Source organism: Cydia strobilella, chromosome 12, assembly GCF_947568885.1.
Source record: "Cydia strobilella chromosome 12, ilCydStro3.1, whole genome shotgun sequence".
Classification (NCBI taxonomy): domain Eukaryota; kingdom Metazoa; phylum Arthropoda; class Insecta; order Lepidoptera; family Tortricidae; genus Cydia; species Cydia strobilella.
In genome coordinates, this window is record NC_086052.1 from 16,734,833 (window position 1) to 16,751,608 (window position 16,776).

Here is a 16,776-nt window from a genome sequence, read left to right on the forward strand (position 1 = left end):
CTTGAATAGCGAAAGTGTCAACATCCCGTTGTTTATATTGTAGAAAAGTTTGGTTGGCAACTTGGTACTAACTAACTGTATTTTGATGAAAGTTTGATTGCACGTTTTCAAGTTATTTATAAAAAGTAAACATAATTTTAGGTTTAAAAGTGGAAAAATTACTGCCTTGGGTGAGACTTGAACTCACGGCCTCTGGATCGATACTCCAGCGCTCTGCCAACTGAGCCACCAAGACCTCATCCATAGTCAGCAAATCTTCCCACTATATGGTAATTTATTCTAAGCTTAATAGCATCGATCGCAGACGTTTCTGCTTGATAAAAATTAATAATTTTAGGTGTCATAAGAATGTGAATAATAATAGTTGATTACACACGCAGCAACATAAAGTAAAAAATACCGGACAAGTGCGAGTCGGACTCGCCCACCGAGGGTTCCGTACTTTTTAGTATTTGTTGTTGTAGCGGCAACAGAAATACATCATCTGTGAAAATTTGAACTGTCTAGCTATCACGGTTCATGAGATACAGCCTGGTGACAGACAGACGGACAGACGGACAGCGGAGTCTTAGTAATAGGGTCCGGTTTTTACCCTTTGGGTACGGAACCATAAAAATCATGAAAAAACGCCAGTGACTGAATTAGTGGATAACATTTTAGTGCACGATATTGAAGCTAATAAATAGTTATTTGTTATACAAGGGTGCAAAGTTGTATTTTACCCGCGAGCGTGGAATTGAAACACGAGCAAGCGAAAGGATTCTATAGTTGAACCACGAGCGAAGCGAGTGGTTCTAAAATAGAATCCTGAGCGTAGCGAGTGTTTTAACACACGAGAAGTAAAATACATTTGCACCCGTGTGTAACACAAAACTTTTCCCCTCACTATAGCAAGGAAAGTGCAACATCCACAGGCGTTAGATCATCTTCATCAACTGGAACCACTCATTTTTTTACGATATTATAACAAAAAACTCTGGAAATTCTGTACTTTTACGTAAGAAGTTATTAAGTAAAATTTTTGTTGACAATGTTGACATTTCTGACGTATGAAATGTCAATGATGCGTTTTGAAATTGCGTCGACTTAACTTGTGCGTTCAGAATTATATTTAACATAATTATTAAAAAACAAACGTTTATTATGGAATTTTAAGGTTTATGACTTAAAATCATTAAATAAGGCTAAATCTGGTATTTTTTATTAGATTCTCAAACCATTTATTTAATGATAATTAATATCGAACGAACCATTATTATGAGCGTTTTACGTTTTGTTATCTGTCAAGCTACTTAAACACGCTCCATCCAAGGTCAAATTACTTTCCCCACTAGTGGATAAAATGCGTTTTTCCCCGCTTGTTTTAAAGGATAAAAGACGGCTTTCCGAGCTAGTGAGGGGAAAAGAAACTTTTTCTTTTGCTTGCAGGTATGAAAACAACGCAGATTTCAAAATCTTGCTGTCATTACATGTCTACCTACTTGTGAAATTGTGTGAGCCCTCAACTCTGGTGCCGACACCTGTGTACTTGGTTGTTTTGTTTGTTAGCCTGATTGAAACAAGTTGAATGGCGAACGTCAATATCCCGCTGTTTATGTAGGGAAGTTTGGTCGTTTCGTGTGACTTGCTAGTTGCTATTGCACCTTAAGCCGCCCCAGACTACGCGACGCGAAGCCGCGATTCGCGCACGAGTGTGGAGGGCCCTTTAGACCTTAACAAGAGGCCACGAACTATAGGTTGTGTAGATATAACTATGAACCTAAAAGTGACAGTCCACTACAGACTACAGAGTGACTTTGTTGTCTTGAACAACTTTTACCATGAGGAAACGCCGAAATTGCAAAAAAAACATCTGCTATCTCATACATTTCGGCGAATATCATGTCATAGTTTTCTATGGACCAGCAGATTGTTTTACGCGATTTCGGGTTTGGCCTTATATAAAAAATCGTTCAGTATGACCCACTTATGCATCCCTCAGAATAGGGCCAGACATCAGTATTACCAAATCACCCTGTATAACCACAAATCATGACTGAAAAAACTGGCCAAGTGCGAGTCGGACTCGCCCACCGAGGGTTCCGTACTTTTTAATATTTGTTGTAATAGCGGCAACAGAAATAGGTACATCATCTGTGAAAATGTTAACTGTCTAGCTATCACCGTTTATGAGATGTGCCAAACTGTACTGAACATTACGAGTAGGTAACTTATTCACAACTAACGTGTGCTTTAGTCTAGTTGGTCACTACCCTGTGAAGCCGATACCGCCACTTTTGACGTGTTTGTGTGCGTTAACATCTTCAAGATTACTTTACATGTGGGCATAGCGAGAGCGCGCAGTTTAAAAATGGTTTACATCTAACATAACTTTATACTTGCTCTAAAATGCCCATAATCGAACAATCGGCCCACGGTCACCTGCGCAAGTGCGCACGGGCATAATGCGCTTCCGCCGGAAACGGATCGCCGCCATATTGGATTGATTGTGCGCGCCGACCGTGGATAATCGGTATACGACCAATCACGTGTGTTTACATACACGAGTTTTCCGTACAGATTCTGTTATTTGAAAGACTGAAACTGATTTAGGTAATACAGTTAGACCTTTTCGCCCATCGCTAAATGTATTTTCACGCTAATGGTCGAAATTTTGACATAGGTACTTATTTATTCACGATAGTCAATGCTGTAGTTTTTGGTTGCGTATGTCCAATGCTGTGACGATCTACTACAGTGTGGGCCCGAAATATCCGATCAACCAACCAAACCGACCAAGTTAAACCAAGTATTCTTGAAGTTAAATTAGAAGTTGAATCAAATTATGTCAGTTCTGACATAATTTGATTTTACTTGTTTCCTATAATAAAGCAAATCAATGTAATACACACAGTTGTCTCAAAATATGTCTGGTTTGCAAGTGATGATTTCATTTGACTGAGTGGATGAGTTTTTCAAGCGATCTTAGGTTTATTGTAAAATGACTCAGAATATCCTTAAACTGAGCAGTATTCGAACAGCTCAACTTTTACTCTTCATAAAAATCTCTGCTTAAAGGATGACTGACGTTAGACCGGGCCGTGTCCGGGCCGAAGCTTCCAGCGCTTCGTTTTCTATGGAAAGCATCACCTGTCATGTCATAGAAAAGTAAGCGCCGGAAGCTTCGGCCCGGACACGGCCCGGTCTAACGTGAGTCATCCTTAAAGTTGTAATGACGTTTGCTCTCAGAAAGTATGTCTCATCATAGTGTTTTCTTCTACAGCGATGGGGTCAGGCGCATCAGTGGCAGTAGACACGCCCGGTGGCGACCTCCGTCTGCCAACCTCGGGCCTAAAGTTCAACATCAACCAGCTGAGAGCGCTCAACGGCTATGTTGACTCGCTCTATGATGACGACCAAAAAGGTGATGATCTCTCCTTCTCATCTTAGCTCTTTAAAAATACAACAAAAAATTTATAAGAAACTCATGATTTTGATTTAGGTAAAGCAAACCTTTATTCCATGTTTTAGATCGAATGTCAACCGGGATGGAGAGCGCAGTAGAGAGCTTGGTCCAGAGGATAGTGGACGGAGCAGGGCAACGTGACCCCAGGTTCCGATGCTGTCATCTCATCGCATTGCACAGAGGCAAGAAGGTAGGTACCTAATAAAAATATATATCCTGGAGTTTCTTTTCCTAGTCGCTGCCTCATGTTACAGAATCGTGACCTTATGAAAATGCTTTTCATGGTCCTGGACAAATAAAGTGTCTAATGTAAAGCTACATTTAGTGACCCTCTTAATTTGAGTCCCGCCAGCGCACTTTGCTTTCGTTGCTATGACAATAACAATATATTTATTTATTTCAAGAAATTAACATTAGGTACAAGTAAAAGAAACCATAGAGTAACTTATATCTGAAAGAAACACAATGATCCCCGCACTAGGCTCAGCCTGTATCTTGGAAATCTACAGCTATCTCAGAGAAATATCGAAACGTGTATACAAATACAAAATACAAAAATTCTTTATTTTATAAAACAAAGTCCATATAATTTGAGGGATGGTGTCTCCCGGTAAGCGATATTTTTGCCTGTATTGCCAGTATTTAGGTTTCAATATCCCAGTACAGCGTTCTATGATTTCCTACTGATTGAATGTTTTTTCCCCAGATGCGTTCCCGTTCTCTGGAATACCTAGTGACCCTCGACTCTATGTCAGTCCTAAATGATGGGAACGAAGACTACTGTCTCCAAGAGGGGCCAACAGGCTATGGAAGAGTGCGCCTCACTGGCAAGGAGGCTGAGAAGTGGGAAGAGTTCCTGACGCCTTCAGGCTATTTGTGCAGGTTAGTAAATCTTTTAAACCACTAGATGTAATCCTGGGGCCTATTGCATAATAAAATCAGCTTGTATTTTTTTATGCAATAGGCCCTTGCCCTGTTCACTGAAATACTGACCCTCGGAGTGGGCGAGCCATTCCTAAACACGGGGACAAGGCTTAAAAAGGGGACAAATGCCATAAGGCCCTGGTCCTCTTACAAAGATAATGATTAGGAGTTTATCCTTATTAATGCTTTTAATTGTCTCAAGCGCAAACTCATCGACATATGTATTCTGCCTATCCTAACCTATGGTGCTCAAACATGGTCATTAACTGAGGCGTTAAAGTCCAAATTCAAGGTTTGCCAGCGAGCGATGGAGCTAGGTGTTCGCAGAACTGATAGAATCAGAAACACGGAACTGCGCTCCAGAACTCGAGTTGTAGATGTAGGTGTCCAGACCGCTAAGCTTAAGTGGGACTGGGCATGTCTGCCGCATGCACCCTGAAAGGTGGGCCAAAATGGTTACCGAGTGGGACCCACGGAACACCATAGATGGTGCTGGCCGGGGTGCAGGCAGGCCGAAAAGGATATGGCGGGACGACTTGGACGCATTTTATCCGGATTGGCGGGACACTACAAACGACAGGGTCGAGTGGAGGAAACGAGGGGAGGCCTTTGCCCAGCAGTGGGACACTAAATTAGGCTAGTAAAAAATAAATGCTTTTAATGTTTTGAATTTGTTTTGGAAGATATACATATAGTCTGATTAGAATGGAACGCTATAAGCTTTACTTTCGCTTTCTATTCTAAGGCGTTTCTTAGTTATTTTCTGACATGGCAGTCAGGAATCGGTGGGACATCTACTCCTACTTGGACAGGAGAGAAAACTTGTGTGTTCGTCCGAATTGTACAGTTTTCTCTCCTGTGGGCAATAGTTAATAGCTCGTGGGCACGTAGGTAATGATTTTATCATAATTATCCAAATAAAAGGAGTAGGTACTAGGTACCTTTTCATGTGGATAAGGGTTAAATAAGAAAATTAACTTTTATAACCCTTAACTTTTGGGTATGTCTACAGGAAATACGCGATCACAGTTTTGTGTTTGACCCAGCCGCAGATGCGAGGATGTGCCTCGCTCAGAAAGATTTATCGTCAGAAAAGGTCCTAACTTTCATGAGGATAGCGAGAAATCCTGTCTAGTGGAGCTTACTAGAATATTCTAGACAAGCGTAGCTCAATCGTCTTACAACCTGATATAGTCATGTATTTTTTTTCAGAGACAAAGTCCTAGAGCGGTGGGTGGAGCTGATCGCGCGCTGCGCGCACGCACGTGGCGGCGGCGGCTCGCGTGTGCTCTGCGCAAGGGCGGCTGCGCGTGCACACCCGCACAAGTACTGCTACTTAGAGAGGGGTGAGTCATAACAAAATATAATACGAGTGTGACGGGATTTCGTCACTATTGGTGTGCCACCAACGGGTTTGATCTTAGGCCTTTTTCAATCGCAACACACGTGGTAGAAATCTTCAGTATGTTCTGTACCTAACGGTTCATTATGCCTTGCGTTGTCACATCCAGAAAAAGATGAAATTTTTTGGGCTTGAGGGAATTGTTTAGTGTGTTAAAATGTGATTAGAATGATGACCACTACACTAGTTACCCTTTCGTTAATGCTACTTCCTTCATTATAAATTAATCATACATAATGTTATCCTTTATTACTTCACTCGTAAAAACTTTTCCCTTATTAAATTGAAGCTAATTTAAGAACAACTTTGGGAACAAATCAAATTATTTTATTAAATATTTTGATTTGTGTTTTTTAAGTAGTCACACTACTATCAAAGAGGGATTTCTACTATATATAAGTTATAAACTGTCCGACGACACGTCCGATGTCGACACGTCACGTGGAGAGAAAAGACAAGAAAAGCAGACCCCACAATCAGATGGGAATAATAATGCTAAGGAGAGAGAGAGAGAAACTGTAATAAATGTCATATATTAAAGAAAAAGTGTCGAAGCCCTCCAGTGGTGAAGGCCGGATCGGAGCGAAGCTAATTTAACTTTTTTGTTAGTCTAATAACAAATTTTCTATAAACATTAAAGTAAGTATTAATAAAATCGCAAAAAACCTCGTCGGAAATACAGGATCATTGCAAACTCAAATTCTGTAGGTAAACAAAACATTTCGGAACAACTCTAAAACTCCCATTAAACAAGCCTACATTTTAATGATCCCGTCGTTTAAAGTTACCTTAAACTTAAACTTAACAATATCGTTCATTGATCACAAACAAACCCGTTATTTTCGCACGACATTTCAACACAGCCTTAATGATTAATCATAAGTTGCGCGGAAGTGTGAAACATCTACCACACCTATTCAAACCTACCTAAGGCATATATATCACTTCCCCTTTCACACTTTATTGTTAAATAAATAAGTGAGAGAGACGAAACGATTTTCTGCATATATTTCCGTAGATTTTCAGGATTGAGTCAGAATTTTACCAATTTACTCTCTTATCATAATAATTAGAGCCTTATTCGCTTGTGATTATTCGTAAAAGTGCACTATAATCGAAAAAGTTATCAATTTCGTTTGAAATAAGGTCGAATATTCATTGGCAAGAAACGAGGATTTGCGAATGAAAGAAGGTTCGGCGGGAAGAAGTTTGATTTAATTTAAATAGAGCGTTTACGAAAATAGCTACCTACTGTTTATTTATGGGGTGTGAATGTAACCGACACTTTGCTTATATTATAGTTTGTTTCACATGAATTGATTTGAAAGGATTGTTTAATTTGCACGGGGAAATGAACACTGAACGCTGTTTGAAAATGTTACTACATGTAAATATATCGTGTTGATACGGGATAATTTTATTTTCATAATCATTACGTTAAAATATTATAAAGCCCCTTAGTGTGTAAAACTAAAGGTTGTCTAGAAGAGATCACTTTTTAGCGATAAGACCGCGTGTTGTTAAATCTCTTCTTTTCTGTGTGAAAAGTGTCCATCAAAAAACAGTAATTAGGCGGCGCCACCATACACCAAAATACTACCAAAAACAACCTACGTAATTTGGTCGGGTTATTTGTTGCCTTGTATGGTTCATGTTATACTCATGTCCCAGAGCCTAACTAGCGCCACCGGAGAGATTAGGAACTATTATTTAAAGCTTAACGCGGTCACTTTTACAACAATTCTGCCATAAGAGATTGCGATCCTTTCTATACCATCCATAGTATTGTGTATAACATACTCGTATGCGAGTTTCGATACATTGCGGTATACTTAATCGAGATATCGTAGTCAACAATGTAATGAAACTCGTATCATCTATCCGAGTTTTAAACTTGATAGTAAAAATTGGTGGGCTACTTAGTCTGGTCGGACTCTAATATTGCTAAATCATATTTATTCTTCCAGCGTCCCCACCTCAAGCCATGACCGACCGCCGTCTAGCCATCGTGGAAGGTGCAGCTTGGGTGATGGTTCGTGTCGGTGCCGGCGAAGCTGAAGCCAAGCTCATGCTGGGAGCCAGGATCGCTGGCGTGAGTGCGGCCGCTTACACCTGCCGCGTGCCGCTCACAAGCCCACTCGCGTTATTACACTATACAGCTGCAAATCAGGTACCTAATAAGCCGAATAAAGGCAGTTTTTTTCTAATACCTATGAAGAAGCTTTTGTTTCAAAAGGCTTAAAGTAAAAAGTATACGAATCCTACTCACTTTCCTCTACCAACAAAAATGCTCTAGCGGTATATTACTTTACCAGTATAAAGTAGCGGTCATTGGTTTTTCTTCCTCCTTCCTTTCGTTTCTATATAGCGTAGTCTGGCTCTTATACAGATCTACTTCTACCTAAGCTGACTTTCCTTAAACCATATCCCACGCAACCTACCAGCAATAAACTCTGGATTTTTACTCATTGTAATAATATCCCAGGGTTACTACGCAACGGCAGTGGGCCCACCGTCAAACATGATGTGCGTCGAACGAGCAGCTACCTGGCAACTATGGCACCCTTCATTAGAAGCAACCCTTGACGCGCACTTCTCTGAACTGTCCACCATAGCGAGGGTCGCCGGGGCCCTCAACTCTCTGTTGGATAAGATGAGGGAAGGAATATATCAGGTTGGTGTAGTTTCGTACCATGTTACAAGAAAGTAGATACTTAATTTTATTCTCCACTAATTCTATATCTTGTAGGTTTTTCCTGAGTATTTAATAGATTTTATTCCAGGGTTCCCTCCGCGGTGTGAGCCGCTACATGGCGCAGTGCGCGTTGCGCCGGCGGGTGGACCGCTGCGCGGCGCACAATCAGGCTGCTGCGCGATTGGTTGCGCAAACTCATGCGTCGCATCATCTACTGTTGGTGTTGGACTCGTGAGTATAATGTTAATTTTACTTAGACATAATATTCACATACTCATTGACAGACATATTCGCTGAAACCTCGGAGAAATTTGCTGAGGTTTGGCCTTATCAGTATTTCAGGAGAAGTTGACAGAATATATATACAAACACTAGAAAATTGGCTTGGTTTCGTCTGATTTTAACCCAAAAGGCAACCAATGCCTTTTTGGTTAAAATCAGACGAAACCAAGCCAATTTTTTACGTAAATGTTATTAATAAAGATCGCCTGTGGATTAGATAAAAACAATGACCAGGACATAGTCAAATCGAAGCGGAAAAGTAGAAAAGATGATCCAGCGCAGGGGACAAACATTGACCCTGCCAGTGATGATTGGTAAGACACCTTTAGACCAGACTTTATTTCTCGAATATCAATCTGAACACTTTCACATGCAGATATTAATAAATCGTCATCAGTGATCAATCAGTTGATCTTCATTTATATTTCGGTTCAGGTTACTAGCAGTATGTGAGCGGGGAACAACAGCTGGCTACGTTTATCCAGTAGACCGAGCAGCGCTGGTGAGGCGAGGGGCACGCGGCGCGGACTGGGCCGCCGATGCAGCTACGATTCGACGGTGTATCATGGACTTGCATCGTCTGCCTGGTTACTATCTCCAATACCTGCGTCTATATAGTCAAACAGTTTGATCTGTAGCTGTGGTAATTGATGCGGGAGGTATACAGGATGGCTAATAAAAAAGTGCATTTCCGTTGCCAGGGAGGATTTGGGATTATACAGAGCAACTTTTACTATGGGACCAACCACGAAATCGCGAAAAAATATTTACTCTCCCATAGAAAATGGACCAGCCAAAATGTATGAAACAGTTAAATTTTTTTGCGATTTCGGCGGTGGTCCCATAGTAAAAGTTGCTCAGGTATAATCCTATAACCTCCCTGGAATGGGAAGCACTTATTTTTTAGGCACCGTGTATAATTAGCAGTGGACACCTTTGAATATGAGATACATAGATGGATCCATAACTGCTTATAAGTTTTAGACTGCGCAGCACAAGGCGCGGACTGGCCTGCGGCAGAAATTGCATCTTCGTGGCCTTCGTTTCCATGTCTGTGTACTGTGAAGACTACTAAGTAACTGCAAGACATTTTAGTTCCGTCTATTTTTGAATTATCCTTGGAAAAAAGAATGAATCGCTTAAACTTAACCAAAACCATTCCTACGTCTGAAGAAGACAATGCTAAGCCAGCAATGCTTTTCAGCGTCCGAAGACATCCTGCTCACGCCCTCCGAGTCCCTGGAATCGGTGCTGTTTTCTCGCTGGGAGCACCTAAACAGAGTTCCTAAGCCCACGACTGGGGTCCCAAGCTTCACCAGGCGTCAGCTGATGTATCTGTGGAGAGTCGCCAGCGAGCTGGTGGCTTGTAAAAACATGGTGGCTTGTGTGAGTTGGCTCTTTGTTTATGTATATTTCACACAATTTTAAGAACAGATTGAAGGGACATTAACAGTGACATCGAGTTTAGTCCAAGTTAACTTTTAGTCAGTGTTTTTTTGCCCTGATATTTTTCCAAAGAAAGGGTTGGCGTCCCTGTCAACTGACAGGTGTCTTCAACTTATCCTGCACAACGTCAAACGTCTTAAGGTGTGCACAACACGTAGTAAGAGACAAGCGAAGGCTATATCGCGTGTATCTTCGATTAACGAGCCCATATTACGCAATATATGCTTAATTGCTTATGTTATGATCTGATATTATAATTAAAATTAAGTAACGGTTTAAGGACTGTAAATAATGTACCTCTGTTAAGTAGCTAAATTCCACAGGAAAACCACAGCACATTCCGTGCCAACTTGCTCCAAGTGACTTCTCAGCACGAAAACATAGAGCAGCTGATACACATCTTGGCGATCATGCTCGATCAAGCACGAGACCTGTATCTGAACAATATCGAGACCAGAAGTCTAGGAGAGTTCGACAGAGATACTTCCACTTATAGGTAAAAAGCTACTTACCGGTTACTCATGTTCCTACTTATATTGAAAAAAGAAATGGGCTCCTACAAGTATTGATTACTTAACAGACTAAAGACAGGAGAGGTTTTCAATTCATCGGCATAATTATTATTTTGATTTACGTTCCCGATTTCTCAATGATGGCTCTTGAAACTTGTTTGTTAAGTTAACTAACTGGTCCTATTGTTATCTCGTCAGGATTTATTGAGAGGATCATGAGGAACCGAAAAAACTCAAATGGGACTATTATAATATTCATTATCATATTGTCTTATGTCCATTTACTCTTCGAAAGCACCAACTTTTTTGACTCCATCATCGTTTTATGATAGGATCTGCAGTTCCCTGTAAAAATGTATTTCTTACAGGAGCTTACTTGATTACCGATCTAAAATTGTAGGTCAAAGAAATGGAACAAGTTAAAGGACTACTATGATGCGTCATCAGCGTGTTTGATCGACGCAGTCAGACGGGACCCCGAGCTGCGGACAGAGAATTTGGATGACGAGCTCAATGTCATGAGGAATGTGCTCAACTGGCTTTATAAAGGTAAGTTTTCACAAGGTCGTTGCCAAAGCAACCTGGTGCTGGTGCGCGGAAGCGAAAAAAATTCTCGGGGAGCTTGGGCGTCGCTTGCGAGAGAAAGGTCTCGACGGGCGCAGAGGTTGACCATCGCGGTTCAGCGCGGAAACGCGGCTAGCGTGATGGGCACCTTTTCGCTGGGAGCGATGCGGGGTGGGTTATTCGATTCGTTTTTGAAGATTGATTTAGTTTTAGTTTTATTAGTAGTACCTAAATGTCTTAGTTCTTAGGATTTTTAGTGATTAAAACAACTACGGGATTTTATCGAATACCTTGGTGATAGCAACATTTGTATGGCAACGTTCAAAATCGTTCACACTATTAGACGGATTTCCCGCATAGACGCCGTAGCCTATGTTTTCCAACTTACTTGATTTATCTCAATTACGCACCACGCTACCTATGCCTGCCAGTCTCCTAATTTTAACTTAACTAATCTCTTCCCGTCTCCTTCTTAGTACCTCCATTGTACCCAAATAGGAGATACATTTCGGGATAAAAAGCAGCTGTCAAGTTATAAACTATCTGTCGGGTCATCAATTCAGCCGTTTGCGTGATGAAGGAACAAAAATCCAAACAACTAAGCTTTTTCTTTTAGTAGGATAAACTTACTGATTTTCCTAATGCTATTCGTCTTTCATCTCAGGTGTCAAAGATGACAAGAAATACCTCAGCCCAGTCCTCAAGCCCTACCTCGATACCCTTTTCACGGGCTCCCTTGAAAACTCCTGGTTCCTCGAAGAATTCGACACTAAGAAGAGTGAAGCAGAATTCCAAGGACTTAAGGAGTATTGTACTGGTGTCCATGATGGGGTCATTGAGCCCTGTCTTGGGCTGTTGGATGCAGCTAAGAAGCTAGCTTGGGCTAAGGCTATGGTGGATTTTGTGGACAGATATAAGCATATCGGTGAGTTTTAGTTCTAAAGTGGGTTACTAGTAATATAATGTATAATAGTCATGGATATCGGAAACACAAAGCAACCATATGTTTAGGGTTCCGTACCCAAAGGGTAAAACTGGATCCTATTACTAAGACTCCACTGTCCGTCTGTCCGTTTGTCTGTCACCAGCCTGTATCTCATGAACCGTGATAGCTAGACAGTTGAAATTTTCATAGATGATGTATTTCTGTTGCCGCTATAACAACAAATACTAAAAAGTACGGAATCCTCGGTGGGCGAGTCCGACTCGCAATTGGCCGGGTTTTTTAATAACCGCGCGATTTAAACAGATACGACATTTTCGAGCATCAATGCCGTACAGCAGTTTTGACAGTCATTAACTGTACGTTTCTCCAGAAACCTGCCTCGTACAGCTAAACGAACTGTCTCCCGCGGTATAAAGGATGACTCACGTTAGACCGGGCCGCGTCCTGACCGGAGCTTCGTTTTCTATGGAAAGCATCACGTGATCAACTGTCATGTCATAGAAAAGTTAGTGCCGGAATCTCCGGCCCGGACACGGCCCGGTCTAATGTGAGTCATCCTTTACTGGGGCGATACGACCATAAAAAATCTTCAAGAAAATAGGGTATTCCCATCTTAAAGGCACTTGCAAAGTGCAAACCCTTTGGTATTGCAGGTGTCCGTGGGCGACGGTAATTGTTTACCATGAAGCGATTCGTCTGATCACTTGGCTCTTATATCATAGAAAAAGGGACCTGTTAAAAAGGAGTAGTTGTAGATAATGTGTACATGTGTGTAATATTGCCACTCAATATACCCGCAGTTGAAGTGACCTCATTTGAAAGTATAATCGCCACATATTGCGGTAACCGAGGGAAACTTCCACATAAGTTCTCGAAGGTGTCAAAGTTACGAAGTTGCAAGTGCAGGGTGTTATTACTGAGCGGGGGCGAGTTAAACGTTAATTTTCCCTTTTCATGCTCGTAAAGTTGGTGTTTAAGTCGTGTGTAAGCGGTATAAAGTTGCTGTTTATGCCCTTGTGCATAAAGTAAAATCATCTGTTACGACCCTTAGCTTTACAGTTCTTTACAGATTGGCTTAGCAATACAGTTCAAAACTTGCCATACAAACTGCCATTTGCTGCAGCTGGTGGCTGGCGCGCTAAAATCTTGAATAACTACAGCAAAATAACCTTAAATATTTGATATGCTTCATATTTTCTCGCAATCAAAGTGCAAAGTTGCAAACTCGGCCCGCCATATCCTCGACATAACCGTTCTCGTTGCAATGGAGGTTTTAGCGTGTGACTTTCCTACGCTCTTTAAACTACGGGAATAGTAGATCAGTTTTCAACGTTAGAGATAAGTAAAAAGTAAAGACACGTAGGTCGGGTTGCACCAAACCGTCTGTCACCGTTTTAGCGTGCGCTAAATTTTATTGTATGGGAAGTTTCATAGTTCTCTGCTGCTTGACGTTGATCAGTCTGTTAATTGTGGTTTGTGCAACTGGCCCTAAATCTCATTACAAGTTAGCGTTTCTTGTCTTTGTTGTACGTTACTTTGATTGAAAGTTGAATCCTTTCTCATTTTTCAAGGGTACACTAAACACTGGTAAGTGCTTTAAAAACGTGTACACTACTTTGTTTGAGAACCTAAACTATAGCCTCAAGAGCAAGATAGGACTGTCATCACCTACATTGCCAGCAAGTTTATAAAACCGGAAAGAAGTTGTCATTGAAATCGTGGTTTTCTCCAGGTACCACAGAAAGATACGTAGTTCATTGTAAAGATATCTCTTAAGCAAATTATCTGGGTTTTAAACAGTCGGACAAGTCGGGGATAATAAAGATCGAAGAAAGAAGAAGATATCCATCACGGAACAATGGTATTCCGGACATTTGGGAGGCGTGAGCGGAGCCGAAGCCAACACGTATAGTCCTTTTGACAATTGAATGTGATGTAAGGGTTACACTGAGCAGATGCTTGTCCGAGTCATGGGATGCACACAGAGGCAGTGGCACAGTGCCAGGGTGCAAACACAAATTGAGTTGATGGAATCTAAAATAAACTAGGCTATTGGATGTAAGCGGTGAATTAAATACTGAAACTCCAAGTATTTATTATTGAGTTGTCTCTGACACCGCATAAGTTCCCGGGTAGTTCGGACAGTTCGCAATCCTGGAATTGGGGCGGAAGCAGCTGCGGCGGGTTATGTGACGGTAACTTACTGTAGAAGTTGCTAGAGCTAGAATGTAGGTTTTAAAATTGGGTAAAAACGCACAAGAGCGAGAAAAACTATAAACTGAAGCTTTTGCTACTAAACAAGTAGGAGAGTTAAAGCCCTTCAAGGCATTAGACTGAAGACGCTGGCGCTGGTTCGAATCCGGAATTGGGGCAGAAGCACATATGATATGTACTTTAGTTAAAAACTTATATTAGAACTAGTGTTTCTACTTTAAAATTAACATGTAATAATCAAGTATTTTTGCTATCATCAAATTGGCTTGAAAGTCATATTTTTGAGGCTCAACAACAAAACCTAGCTAGATGAAACATCAAACATCCAGCTTATCTAAAAGGTCCTTGATTACTTGCCACTTAGAAGTTAGACCAAGAAAAGTCTGCATCGATTTTGATAGCATACATCTGACGTTTAAAATAACACTTGCACTGCGTGTGCTATCAAAATCGATGCACTTTTCTTGTTCTATTTCGCTATTCGTTCATGCATAAAATAAGTGGCACTTTAAATTCGTTTTATTTAAACCTATGGCCGTTTATGCTGTGAGTAATATGCACGAATGTTTCGAATAAATCAAATTGATATTAATATGTACTTTATCTTTCGTGACTATTCAACAGATATGAGTTAAAAAACACAATTTGCCGCCATTTTGAACGGAAATGGCGTGATTACCGACAATTTATTAAATTCGTAGGTAATAATGGTGTTGTGAGCGAAATTCAAGTACCTACCTGCAAGATGTATAGTTTGTTATGGTCAAAAATTTGCGAAGGACCGGAAAGCGTTCACACAATTATTGCCTTGTAGTTCTTAGGAGGTAGGACTAGCAATATGCAAGTTGCAGAACAGTCAAAAAAGCAGGAACATTATCGGAATTTTCTAAAATCTTAAACGAGAATTAAAATTAAGTTTCTGTTTAGAATTCTTGTAGGAATTAAAAAAATATATTAATAATATTATATATTGCATATTATTTAGACAGGCAGAAGGAATATCTAGTAAAGCCTATATCCATTAAGATCTTGACTTGTCTTAATTCTTTGACTAAAAAAATCTGAGCTTATCCTATAGAAATTGGCCTTGGTAGGTACAATGCTCAATAGGACACACTTTTTTCTTCTCAGTGTTCTTGGTTTATTTCCTTGTACGTGAAATATCATCCTTGATAATACTTACATAAAAGACTCCTTCTATATAGGTAGCTATATACTTCCCAAACTATTATAATAATCGTGAAGGCGCCCCTAGGGTAATCAAAGTCGGTTTGATCGAACTATCGCACCCTTCAAGGTGTGATTTTAGTCAAATTCGAGGAAAACCACACGCTAAGTGTATTGACTTAATGGCACGGAACACGGATCTGTGAAATTGAGATAGGCTAGGAAGATTTCTATTTATTTTAATATTGGGTAGGATTGAGACACAGACTGTTTACTATACCTAAACTGAGAACGTTATCAAACATTATAACGGTTTTGTATAACGGTTATAATCTTAAAACACTAAAAATCACTTTGGTGACGCAACAACGTTTTTTACTGCGTCATTCTGGAAACCGATTTAGATTAAACTTGTTGATCTTATTTTGATACTTTCTTGAAGATCGCTCACGATTGGTTCATGCGAAAAGAAGTGAAAGTCAAGGTCGTATCAAAACCAATTCAAAACCATAACAAGTTGTTAAATCTGAATTTGTCCCCTAGTGTAGGATTCGGCAGATTTCCACGGAACCGCCGAAATACCACATTGCCCTATACCCTTAAACCTTACCTTTGAGGCCACAAGAAAAACGTGAATCTATTTGTTGTATCTATTTTATTCACATCTTCGTCAGTAGCTAAAACAAAATAAACAAGGTATGTTCACAATGACCCCTACCGTGCATATATGCATACTATGCATAGTAATTAAAATCTCCCTAAAACCCTAGTCGAAATTGAGTATCAATCGAAAATGTTGGTTAAACCTGTGCACGACAGCATAATGTTTTGCTGTCAAATGCATCAACTTTAATACACTGTCCCCTTTACTAACCCCATCATCATCATCATAACTTAAGAGCTTTGCTCTTGTCGCGGTGGAGTAATTGCCAATCCTTTTTAACCCCATTGGATCAAAATTCGTCTCGATTTTACATTTCAAAGAGACCAGTTTACTATGAACTCTAGCAGCCAGTTTTAGGAGGGGGCTAACACAAAATTTTAGTTTTTATGATACTTTTTATATATTTTATAAAAACAAAATACCATGATAAAATTCAAACGGAGACTAGACTACTTGCAAGGGGCAACTCCAACCAAAACCTTATAATGAAAGTTTGCTTGATAAAGAAAAACACA

General features: G+C 40.4%; 1 protein-coding gene across 1 annotated transcript in view; it reads left to right on the forward strand.

Annotated features, from left to right (window-relative positions):
- Positions 1 to 16,776, forward strand: part of LOC134745881 (uncharacterized) — a 55,257-nt gene that overhangs the window by 9,975 nt on the left and 28,506 nt on the right. The window contains exons 2-13 of the mRNA XM_063679977.1: positions 3,263 to 3,403; positions 3,511 to 3,635; positions 4,152 to 4,327; positions 5,582 to 5,715; positions 7,739 to 7,941; positions 8,257 to 8,445; positions 8,555 to 8,697; positions 9,184 to 9,335; positions 9,953 to 10,134; positions 10,518 to 10,690; positions 11,107 to 11,255; positions 11,935 to 12,195. Of these exons, the coding sequence (XP_063536047.1) occupies positions 3,265 to 3,403; positions 3,511 to 3,635; positions 4,152 to 4,327; positions 5,582 to 5,715; positions 7,739 to 7,941; positions 8,257 to 8,445; positions 8,555 to 8,697; positions 9,184 to 9,335; positions 9,953 to 10,134; positions 10,518 to 10,690; positions 11,107 to 11,255; positions 11,935 to 12,195 (2,026 nt within the window). The 5' untranslated portion in view covers positions 3,263 to 3,264. The remainder of the gene's footprint in view (positions 1 to 3,262; positions 3,404 to 3,510; positions 3,636 to 4,151; positions 4,328 to 5,581; positions 5,716 to 7,738; positions 7,942 to 8,256; positions 8,446 to 8,554; positions 8,698 to 9,183; positions 9,336 to 9,952; positions 10,135 to 10,517; positions 10,691 to 11,106; positions 11,256 to 11,934; positions 12,196 to 16,776) is intronic.